At 33.9% G+C, this 12,793-nt stretch overlaps 1 protein-coding gene across 1 annotated transcript; it reads right to left on the bottom strand.

Moving 5' to 3' along the window:
• Positions 1-7,886: 7,886 nt before the first annotated feature.
• On the bottom strand, positions 7,887-12,491 carry LOC124428359 (cytochrome P450 4C1-like). Its single transcript, XM_046972302.1, has 16 exons — positions 12,486-12,491; positions 12,224-12,404; positions 12,048-12,154; positions 10,968-11,146; positions 10,671-10,879; positions 10,493-10,599; positions 10,320-10,410; positions 9,842-10,024; positions 9,683-9,752; positions 9,482-9,608; positions 9,309-9,378; positions 9,118-9,224; positions 8,968-9,036; positions 8,689-8,863; positions 8,392-8,568; positions 7,887-8,303 (listed from the first exon to the last, which is right to left on the bottom strand). The coding sequence occupies exons 1-16, from the start codon at positions 12,489-12,491 to the stop codon at positions 8,137-8,139; spliced, it is 2,025 nt and encodes a 674-aa protein (XP_046828258.1). The 3' UTR covers positions 7,887-8,136.
• Between the last annotated feature and the right edge of the window lie 302 nt (positions 12,492-12,793).

The following is a 12,793-nucleotide window of genomic DNA, read 5'->3' as shown; positions in this document are numbered from 1 at the left end:
ATTTGTTTCTTCTCTATTTTTTCCATTAGAATAATCATTTGCAGTTTGTAGTTAATAAATTATTTAGAACTATCTATAAAACACGTAGTAAAGAAATAAGACGTCCACAGTTATCGATAACAAGAAGGAACCAATTCAGGGGTCAGTAGTAGAAACCCACGAAAGAAATATAGACGCGAGGAATGATATTCGGAGCCTTTCTCATCATTTCATTGAATAAGTATGTTCAAGAAAATCTTTCCTGGCGCAGTTTGACTACCGTATTATGAAGAAAAAGGACGAAAAAAGAGCCTCGCTCCATTGGTAAGATTCCAAAAGTATTGACCGAAAAAGAGGCGGATTAGTTAGGTGTAATTGCGAGGCTGCAGGCACTTCGGTTACTCTGCAGCCATTCAAGACCCAACTGTTGACGTCACATTATATTCATTCATATTTCCAATTCTTTTTTGTTGTTAATCCCTATTTTTCTTCACAAGCAAGCAAAATGTTTTCGTCACGTGAATCTCCTTTAACGGATGTAAGCTTTACCAAAAAAGAGAGTATAAGCTACGAAAGCGCGTTATTACACCGCGAACAAAGCCTTCAAGATGTTATGAACGAAATTTCTTCCTTCGAACAGTTAGCCAATATGAAAAGGCATATCAATCAATAGAATGCTACTCTATATAGGAAAAAAATAGAATTGGAAGAAAGAGAATAACTACTAATTCGCCGCGAACGCGATTTAGATAAATGGGATGGATTCTTAATTATCGATGAAATACAAGAGGGTAACCACTTCTCTAGACATACCCCAACTAGTCGCGAAGGGAGTGGTTGCTCTTCCAGAAGCGATTCAAACCTGCAATTCGATATCGATATCCTCAGGCGAGAACTCGACTAATTGAAAAGGAAATTGAGTAATGAATCGGGAAGTAGGCAACATGTACAATACAGACCGATGGCTGCACCCAGACTGAAAATGACACAGCTCAAATTGAGAGACATAACAGAAAGCATACCTAACTTCGGCTGGACACAATATGCCCGTTCTTCGCTTTACGCGCGCATGTAAACGAGCCATGGGACTCTTCGAAGAGATCCCATCAGGGATAGGTAGAAAAACTAAGAGAGATCTTAAAGGCAGCATTTCAATCCTCAAGGTCAGTGAATTACTACAAAGGCTTACTCAGTAGCACTTATAAGAAATCGAGCGAGTACGTCCTAGACTACATAGGCAGGTTGCACGATTTAAGACAGGCCATCATAGAAGGAGAATCAAAACCGGCTAATGGAATTCCTTCCGAGGAAAAGCATAAGATAGAAATCGAGGTATTAAATAGCTTCCTAAACGGGTTACCGCCGGAACTTAGAATCCCGCTTATTATGGAGAGATACTACGATTTCATTTCCGCATCGAACGCTCTCATACGTATTGCTCAAGTGGTCGCACGAGATCAGGAAAGGGCTGAATCCCCTAACAGGTATAAGACTATAGCCATTCGAACGATAGCTGTCAAGGAATCGAAATGTGAGTTGTGCGGAAAATGGGGACATCAAATCGCGAAATGCTGGTCTACCTCGCGGCCAACTACGTACACGATAGTTGCAGCTAGTCCTTCCCCACGCGCAAGAGAATCATCGCCCGACTCGAGCGCCAAACGAAAGGGTTAACAACACCTCCAAAGAGGAAAACCTTAAGATAGATTCTAAAAGGAACGTGTCGCGTCCCGCTAGCCCGAAGGTTAAGAAAATATGTGATTAGTGTAACCGAACAGGACATTCGGCAAACGAATGCTGGAAAAGGGCATTTGACTATATTCGCCGAAATTTAGGCGCGTCCGCGTCGGGAACCGCCGAAGGCGGCCCGACCTGCAACAATGTGGGCGATCCGGCGACCAAGTATGTTCGTCCAAATCAGGCCATGATAGCAACCTGCACCGACGATTGAATGTGGATAATTATTGCCCAATAGCCAAAGCCCCTACGATATTTTTTAAATCGGCAATTTTCCACGGACAAAGCAAATTCATGAAAAATGCGAGTTCAGAAGTGAACATCGTCCAAGCAAACGCTATCAGAAACGGAATGGCAGTGAATGAGGAAGAAGGTATAAGAATTAGTGGAATAACTAGCAACCACATATCTACATAAGGCTCTATTATAATAGATCTCCTCAATAAACTTAAAAGCTTCCAAGTAGTGGACCCTGCCTATCCTATCAGGACGGTATATTAGGCAAATAATTCCTTGGAGAAATTGGCGCGAACGTAAATAACTCCAAGGAATCATTAGAGCTATCCGATAGGGAAATTCTGTTCATAGATCGGGAAGTAATTCGCGATCACTCTCCCGGATATATTAATAGGAGATGCGTTAGTCAAGAATGACCGAGGTCAGGCGTGTCTCAAGATCATTAATACTACGGAAAGAGATTTCGACCTAATAGTTCCCACTTTAAAACTTCAGCGGTGCGAGATCCACGACCTAAGTAAGGCCAAGTCAGTGGGTCGAGGAAGTAAAAAGTTAGGAGAAGGGTTTCCGATCGCATCTATTAAGGCTGTAACTGCCGTTTCTGTACTTACCGAGACTACCGGTCAAATAGAAAGGAAAACACATAAACGTAAGGGTAAAAATAGAGCAGGTACGATCTTTTCTAATACTCGAACACCTAAATAAAGAGAAAAGAGAAAACGTAGAAAGACTACTAGCCATCAGTGCGGATTATTTTCACCTGCCTAGAGAATCATTAGGAAGCACCAAAATTATAAACCATCAAATTATAACAACGGACAAGATACCAATACATACTAAACAATATAGATTTCTGCCTATCTACAAAAAAGAAATTGATAAATAAACGAAAGAACTCATAACAGATGAAATAATCCTGCCATCAATAATCATGCCGTACAATTCACCTATCTGTGTAGTTTCCAAGAAAGCAGATTCGAAGGGAAACCCAAAGTGGCGAGTAATAATAAATTACAGAGGGTTGAACGAGAAAATGATACGGGGAGCGTACCCATTACCTAATATTACAGAAATCTTAGATAGTTTAGATCTGCAAAGTATTTCTCGATTTTCGACCTCAAGTCGGGCTTTAATCAGTTCGAAATGCATCGAGAAGATAGGCAAAAGATAATATTCTCGAAGCCTCATTGACACTACGAATTTAATCGTATGCCATTCCGCCTCAAATATGCACCTGTAACATTTCATCGTCTTATGGACCTTGTTCTAACAGTTCTCCAAGGCGAAGATATGTTTGTTTATCTGGATGACGTGGTCTGTACGCGAAATCACTTCGGGAACACGAAATTAAATTCAGATAGTTAATACAGCGGCTGAGACTAGCCAATTTAAAATTACAGTCAGATAAATTCGAATTTCTAAAAAAAATAGGTACTGTATTTAGACCACATAATTGGCAAAGGTGAAGTAAAGCCAGATCCCAAACAGCTCGAAGCGGTCAAAGAGTTCTCATGACCGCGAAACAATAAGAACATTCGCCAGTTTTTAGGACTTACTGGACACTATCGATGATTTATACCAGATTTTTCCAAATTAGCGAAAACACTTACGGACCTGCTAAAAAGAAGGTAACCTTCACGTGGAACCAAGTACAGGATAACCCATTCACTTCTTTCTGGGACGCATTGTGTCGAGAATCCATTTTGCAATATCCTGATTTTACAAAATAGTTCAATGTAACTCCGGATGAGTCGGGATATGCAATCGGCGCCGTATTTAGTCAGGGCCCTATCGACAAAGACCTTCCAATCTCGTATTGCTCAAGGTCGTTGAACCAAGCTGAAAGGATCTATTCAACAATCGAAAGAGAGCTATTAGCTATAGTCTACGCATTACATTATTTCCGTCAGTATCTGTAAGGACGAGAATTTAATTTATTTACCGACCAGAAACCCTTAGTGTGGTTAAAAGCAGTTAAAGATCTAACTTCTCGGCTAACAAAATGGGCTTTAAAACTAGCTGAGTATAGCTTCAAAATCATTTATAAAGCAGGAACCGCTAACACTAATGCGGACGCACTATCTAGGAATCTTCTTGAAGCTAAACAGATTCTACCCATTCGTCCGTCGAATGAGACATCCTCCGACGAATACCCATATTCAAGTAGGTTGGAAACGAGCGAACAAATAAAAAAATTGAGAGAAGAATCGCCAGTAGGAATTCGGCGGCATTAGATACGCATAAAGGTTCGAATATATCTCTCCACCCTAGTCAAAGGGACAACGATTCAAACACTAGTTCGGAAAATATGTTCGATTCTGCCTCATATCCGTACGTTATGCCGCCTCATTTAGAGGAAATGTATAGTAATTCACGGAATCTAATAGAATCACGTGACCAACTTTTTTCTAATAGAGATAATTTAGCGATCTTCGTCACTATACGCGGAACACCATGTAGTGAAGGAGCAAAACATTCGGCCAGAATAGGTAAACTCCCACAATATAAAGGTTTAACGCTAGGTCGCTCGAAAGTAACCAACTATGGTAAACAAAACCTAATATCTCTACTCGTCAAACAAACAAATAATATAATGCTGAACGACGAAATATTAGACTCCGCACTCGTATCACTACTGTGGGTAGCACGAGAGCTGGATCTTCAAACTATATGTATATCGAAACTATCGAAATCGATAATATTCCGTGGCAGTATATCGAAAAAAGATTGGGACAGATATTCAACGGAGAGCAGTGCATTATTTATGTATATAAGTACTTGACGACAACACGAGAGAGAGGGAGAGAGAGAGAGAGAAAGAGAGAGAGAGAGAGAGAGAGAGACCCTAATTCAAGAATATCACGCCTCTGCCCTGGGTGGACATGAGGGAATAACTAAAACATATAACAGATTAAGACAACGTTATCATTAGAAAAATATGTAAGAACAAATGCAAAATTTTATACAGAACTGTCTAAAATGTCAATTATCGAAGTTAGTCAGAGTAAAAGACAAACAACCAATGATACTAACGGACACACCAGGTGCTGCATATGATAAAGTGTCAATGGATATAGTAGGCCCTCTCCCTCAAACCCCGAGGAGAAATAGATTCATATTAATCATTCAAGATGTGCTCATGAAGTTCTCCATTGCAACTCCTCTTAGTAAAACCACATCCATTGATATAATAAACACGATGATTATTTACGCATACGTGCATCTCTCCATTGTTCACGGTACTTTTTCTTAAGGATCATATAACACCTTTGGAAACAGTTATTCTTGGGAACTTATCGACTATTAGCTAAACAAAACGCACAGATAAAAAACACATGGCCACCTTTCTCTGGGCTTAGGCATTCTTAGTAAAATATCTGGGTTTCGAAAATATGTCGACTCGACCAATAAATAAACAATAAAAGTAAAAGTCTAGACTCGATAAGCTACGGGCTATCTGCGCCTAGCCTTGAAATATCCATTGAAATCCTATAATCTTCAAGAGCACTAGAACAAAGAGGCATACATGAAATGTTTAAACTTTCCAACGAACTATTCTCGACTAATGGGCATTTATTTTTTACCTTTCTATAGGTCAAACTCCGCCCTTTACCAATCTCATTTGAGTTTACGTGGATAGTTCAAAATAGGCTAAAAGACAGTAAAGTTATACCTTTTAGATTTACGATATCTGAGGAGTCAAACTACATTTTTCAGACTCACAGCGTCTATGCTCTCTAGCAACCAGTTCAGCTAACTACACATTATACACGAGACACACAAACAATTGTAACTCATCCAATCAAATACACGGTGAGATCTGCATATCGCAATTACTTGACCAATACTCACGGGATCCTTTAAAGAACGCGCGTTCACCCATTAATTTGCGGGAACGCGGGGGAATGATATTTTGCTGACGGCCTAAAACGGTATCCTAGGCTAATGCTGTCGCCCTTATCCATCGCGACCAGTAGATCTATAGCTCGGACAACAAGGACGAGAAGATGCATCATACTTCTTTCACGCAACGGAGCGCGCCCAAGAGCCACACGTGTAGAGATAAAACTGACCAAGGAAGTACATGCAGGGACAGCGTCACGCAATTGCTTATGAAAGAACGTCTCGTGCAAGGGGGCGCGTGCAGGCGAGGCGCGTGCACAGTACGCGCCTAACGACTTGATGCTGCAGGCGGGCCCGCATCAGAATACACTTCATCGTCAGGACTTTATCATTCGCAGTCGTCTAGTTAAATTCATCGCAGCAGTTATTATCAGTTCGTTGCAGTCTGCCGTTAAGCACAGTTCTTTACAATTAGCAGTAACGATAATTTAGAATTATAATCTTGTTATTCATTGTAAATTTCCATGACCGATTTTGTACAAAATAAATCAATTCGTAAAAGAGAATAATAGGGTGTCGAATACCGAGCATCTTTTCGCCCTATTATTCCTCAGTTATCGCTAACTAATAGAACAGAATTATGTAAATGGGATATTAATTAAACAAATCTGTATCGTTCTGTGTTTTTTCTCCTGTAAGACAAGAAGAAGTGTTTATTCAATTCGACAGGAATCGATACATTGGGTCGATACATCGATCAAGATGGCCGAAGCTGGCCTTGACTATAAAAGCAGCAGGAACTTATTTTTGTTCAAATTGAGTTTACAGTTTCTCAACATTTTCAACGAGATCGGTCGTCAAACAAAAAAAACTGTCGCTAAGCTGGTGATAAATTACTTCACTAGCAAATCGGGAACCATAATTAATTGTTGTAATCAGAAGTGAAATTACATAAACCTATGTTAAAGTTTGCTTCGACATCGACCCAGAGTGTTAGGCCATTTGAAATATGTGAATTCACAATTGATTCGATCGCTTCCTTGTCGCATTTATTTTTTAACATCTCTCGGTTCATCTGCTAGATCGGACGATATATAATAATTTTAATTTTCATCAAAAGTATTTTGTCGGTATGAATATTGATGTATATTGATGTATACTATTACATTATATAACATGTAAATTGGATTAGTTAAACGAGATATATTAGTTTTCTTATCTGTAAACTCTGATTTTCGAAGGAGAGAGAGAAACAGAAAGAATACAAATATTCATAATGACATCATTTCAAGGCAAATTTCTTCGTGTAATGAACACTAGGCTCGTAATCAGAGGCTCCTAGAAAGGAGACAACTAAACATCCAAGATCGATTATTATTTACTTAATTGCCATAATGTTAATATGCTACTCTTATGTATGTCCCATTTTTCTTGTTTTCTTACACTTATTTCATGTCATTCTCTTTCTTTCTCTCTCCTTCTCTAACGATCTTCGACCGAGCGATGAAAATCATATGGTGTCTTACTAATTTCAAAAAAATTTTATAAACTGTTGAGGATTCCCGCTAAAGATCTTTCTAATTGGCCGTTATAAAGTAAGGGATAAATACAGGACGAGATTTATTTTACAGAAGGATTCTGTTGTATCGGTTCCAATAAACAAGAAGTTATCTTGCTGAACGTATCTTACTAAAATATTGGTCCTTTATAGTGGTAATATAATACTAAGATTTAACCAATCTCATCGTATTTAGTAGAATAATATTTTAATATTTCATTACGAAATGAATAATTGAATTCTTCTTTCAATCACAATCTATTTACCTCATCAGACATTGATCAATTTAATTTTCCGAATCCGAATAGAAGAAATTTAGTACATTGCCTTACAACATGACGTCCATAAGGAAAAGGTTAATTAAAAGAACATTACGGAGAAGAAACTCTACGAGAATGCATTTTTGTGATATTACATGAAAAACAATAATTTATAGAAACTTTGAATATAGTAACAATAACGATCTTCAAGGTGTATAATAATACATAAATATTACATAAAGTTATATGAAATCACAAGTAGACGGTTTTTATTTTATACAGATAATAATTTGATTCTACTACAGATTGTATGTTATCACTCCCAGAATTCGTTATGTATAAACATATTAATTATGTATGTAGGTGGACCGGAAAATAATATCATTTCGGCGCATGTCAATATGTGTTTGTGATTAAAAATAAAAACATGATAAAAATTCATTCGTTTGAATTTAATGTAAGAAAGCAACATTACTTTCCGGTCGACCTAATATATTCATTCATGTATATTCTATGTTTTAATTAATTTCTTTTTTCAAATTTTAATCTTATTGGTTTTGCTGGTTTTAATGTGAGGCTCATCTTTAAATCTATTTTTGCAATTTCTATTGGCTTGTCTATTGTAATTCTAAATCTTTTTATCAGCGTAGCGATTACTGTTGCCATCTCTATCATAGCGAAATGTTGACCTAAAAAAATAAAATCAATTGTAAATGCAATTTATTTTGGAATTTTCTGGAATATACTTTCAAATAATCTATAGGAGTATGCAATTACCTATGCAATTTCTTCGACCGTAACTAAATGGAAAGTAATACGTAGAACAATTCCTTTCCGGTAGGAACCTATCGGGATTAAATACTAATGGCCGTGGCCAATATTTCGCACTTCTATGTAGTTTATAGATGAGAAATACTGCTGAACATCCTTCCGGTATAGTCCAATTTTTAGTAACTTAGTATAATAAATAAATAAATATTAGTACTATATAATACGTTCATATTATAAATAATGAAATATAAAACGTAAAACAATGGAAAAATGCGTACAAAATTATTTTGAATGCAAAGGTACCTTTTATATCTTGCGTCACTTTCCGGGAGATGATAGGACCTGTAGGAAATAGACGTAATGTTTCCTTGATCACACGATCCAAAAGTTTCATACTTTTAATATCATTATATGTCATTGGAACATATTTTGGATCGTCCGAGCAGTAAATTCGATTAACTTCCTCATATACTTCGTCCTTTGTGATCGAAGATTTGGAAGACATGATAAGAAATTAATATGAATATAATTTACGTCGGATACGTAATGACAAATTATTAAGAAAATGTTATATATACGTACTTGAATTTCCGGGAATGTTGCAAGCATTAAGAGGACAAAGCTAATGGTTGTGGCTGAAGTTTCGCTTCCCTGAAAGTAATATACAGTTTTCCTTAATTGTCATTAATAAAAAAAATGTTATTGCAATTAAAAATAATAAATACGACTTACAGCTATAATTATTGTATTCATTTCATCGCGAATATCTTTCTCCGTATATACTTCTCCTTCGTTTGAAAGCTCGAATAAAAAATCGAAAAGTGTCTTCTGTTTTTGTCCTTGAAAGATGAACAAGAATCTATCATTAATAAATGAAAAGATTGAAAACTAAATTTTATTAAAGGTATAATGCTTATTTTTACCTAATTTTTCCGTCGTCAATTCCCGATTAATTTTACTTGTTAACATAGATTCCATTTTCTCTTTCATCATCTTTGGGAAAAAAAATTACGATATCTATAGAAAATATTATATTAAAATTTATTAATTTTGAAAATAAGTAATGCAATTTAAAAATTATTTGCATTAATGGTACCCTGTTTGTTACGTTATCCAGACAAGCCACGCACGCCTGAAATTTCATTCCACTAGCAGTGTTATAAAAAATTATGTTCGGATGTAACCATAATTTAACGATTCTTTCTATTGATATATCCATCAAACTGAAAGTTATGAAAATGTTAGATATTCTGTTATACATAATATATTACCAAAATAAAAGTATCATTATTACTACCATTTTATTGATTCAGCTAATTTACAATCCGGATTTGTCAGCGAATTTAGTTGCGTATCCAGCGTGACATCTTCAAATTTAAAGTTTAGCAGAATTATAGTAAATTCAAACAAATGTACATAAATTTTATAGACATTAAAAGTTTCTAAATTAAAATACCATATATTATATCCAAAGTACAGCGAAAGACATAATCAAAAATGTCTAATTCTCCTCCAACAAAAGTTTCCAATTTTTCCATTAATGCGATAGAATGATTAATAAATACATCTATATGTGACTTTATATTTTTCATAAGGAACATTTTATTTAAAACTTTTCGATGTGAATCCCATACTGATGCTAAAATCAAATCAAAAGGAAAACAATTAGTGTTTAATTTACATATTTCACTTATTTTACATAATTTACATATTACTTTAATTTACATATTTTATTTAATTTGTTCGTCTATACATAGAAAATATCTTTTACATATTCATATAATATATTCATTTGTATGTGTAAGTAAAGGAGAAAAAATTTTTTACTATTCCATTTCATAAGATTAAATGTTACAAAAAGAATATATTAGATAGTACATACATAATATAATTATTTTTGAACTAGTAAACAATGTGGAAGATATATACTTCACCTGGAGCAGTTAACAATCCATTGCCCAAAAAAGGTTTCAATTTTTCATATTCCTCGCTCTTATCAATCATATTTGGACTATTGAGTGCAGTCTTTGGAAAAAAGAATAAAAATACAAAATGAAAAGATTATGAAATTATTAAGAATTATTAAGACAACGCTAATAGATCTTACCTTGATATATTCAGGATTCTCTATTACTAAAAATAATTTCGTGCCTATCCATACACGCCACAATAATTGATAATTCTTACCAAGATATATTATTTGTTTAAATATAGCTAGAATAGAGATTATAAATAATTATTGTATGAAATACATAAATATAAAAGAATTTATGATATAAATTTACCAGTTGTGTCGCCAATAAACAGATGAGCATTTCCTATTATAGGAAATGCTTTTGGTCCAGGAATGCCATTGATAATATTAAGCATATGTAATTTATTTAAAAAGTATTCTGCTATTCCATAGTATAGTCCAAATAAAATTGTTAGAATAATAATTAATATTACGGTGAAATACATGATGAATTGTGTCAATAGGAATATATATAAGCAACTTAAATATAATGAAAATAATCTTATATCCCTAATAATAATTGTTGAGATATACAGATAATTTGATAGCACTACGCAACGACTTTTACCACACTTCTGTCCTTACAGAAACTGAGGATGGAATAGAAAAGCGAGGAATATTTAAAGAAAACATAAATCTGACTTTGCTCACGTGATTACCACTTACATCTGGCATTTCACTTTTGATTGGATAAGAACAGTCTAGAAAGATCGGAGATTTCACCAAAATTTGATTCTGTCCCCACTTCTTATTAATAGAAGAAATGCGATAACTGAGTATTGCTTTATAAACCGGTTATAAATTAATTTTTTATTGGAATGATGAATATCTTATAAATACGATGTTTATTCGCTTTTTGTATATGTTATGTATATGTATATGTATATATATATATATATATGTATTCAAATTCATGTATGTATATATATATAATAATAATGTGTTACAGGAATCTGAAATCAGCATATGAGTATTTATTTGATATAATATGCTTGACCTTAATTAGCTATAAGGTGACCTTAATTAGCTATAATTATAATAAATTGCCTATAATTATAATAAATCGCCTATGTTATCGAACATGTTAAAAGCGTAAAAAAGCGAATGAATATGAATGAAAATATTGGAAAAGAAACATAGAAATTATAGATGACTTTAACATGAGAGATAATGACAAATCTAATGATTTTTAATATAACATGAAAAAAAAATCAATAATTCACGTAACGCGGGATTGTATCATTTGTTACATTCTCCCATCGACTAAATTTACGTTCGGTCTGGAGAAGGAAACCTATAAAGGACACATTTTTCAGTTGGTACAAATTTATATAATAATTTTAATTTAAAGGAGTATATATAAGAATTTGAAAATTAGTAAAAAAGATGATATTAAATAGACTTATCAATTATTTATTAATTATATCAAGTCATTTCAAATTATGAGGGATTAGTGGAAGATATTTGATTTATGCAGTTAGTACGTATTTCTTTTGCCTACATATTATCAATTACTACGCATAAAATTCCTTACCATCGATAAAAATATAAAATATAAAATAAAAGGAACATATAAAAGATGTAGAAAAATTTATAAAAATTATTAAAAATTATTAAAAATTATTAAAATAACGTTAATATATCTTACTTTGATATATTCGGGATTGTCTACGATTACAAATAATTTCGTTTCTAGCCATACACGCCTCAATAATTGATAATTCTTACCGAGATTTAATATTTGGTTGAATAAAGCTAAAAAAAGATTATAAAAAAATATCGGGTAAAATACTGCCATATAAAATATTTAAGATGCAAGTTTACCAGCTGTATCATCAATAAATGAATGAACATTTCTAATAATTGGATATGCTTTTGGACCAGAAATTCCTTTAATCTTATTAAACATATGTAATTTATTTAAAATATATTCTGCTATTCCATAGAGCAATCCAAATAAAATCGTTTCAATAATAATTAATATTACAGTGAATTCCATGATGAACTGATTCAAATAGAATGTATGGAAATAACTTAATAAAATAAATATAATCTAGCGATTATGGTTATAAATTTTGTAATTTACAGACATACTGATCGCACAATGCAACTACTATGATTCTCCTGCCGTAACAGTGAAAGGAAAGAATGAAGAGGGAAGCACTGGTTATTTAAATATTGTAGTCTATGGACTTTGTACATTCAATTGGAATTTGCTTACATAAACGTTTCTTTTGCACGATCGCTCGATAATGATTATGTTATTACACAACTTATAAAAAATATAAATGCAACAACAGCACTGACGTATAAAATCTTATTCATTTGGTTCTTCATTGGATTGATGATTAATTTGTGTAATTATATTTTCATTCGTTTCTTATTTTAATATGT

The sequence above is a fragment of the Vespa crabro genome, chromosome 12 (genome assembly GCF_910589235.1).
Source record: "Vespa crabro chromosome 12, iyVesCrab1.2, whole genome shotgun sequence".
NCBI lineage: Eukaryota > Metazoa > Arthropoda > Insecta > Hymenoptera > Vespidae > Vespa > Vespa crabro.
The sequence above is the reverse complement of the archived record's forward strand: the minus strand, read 5'-3'. Positions and strand labels throughout refer to the sequence as shown.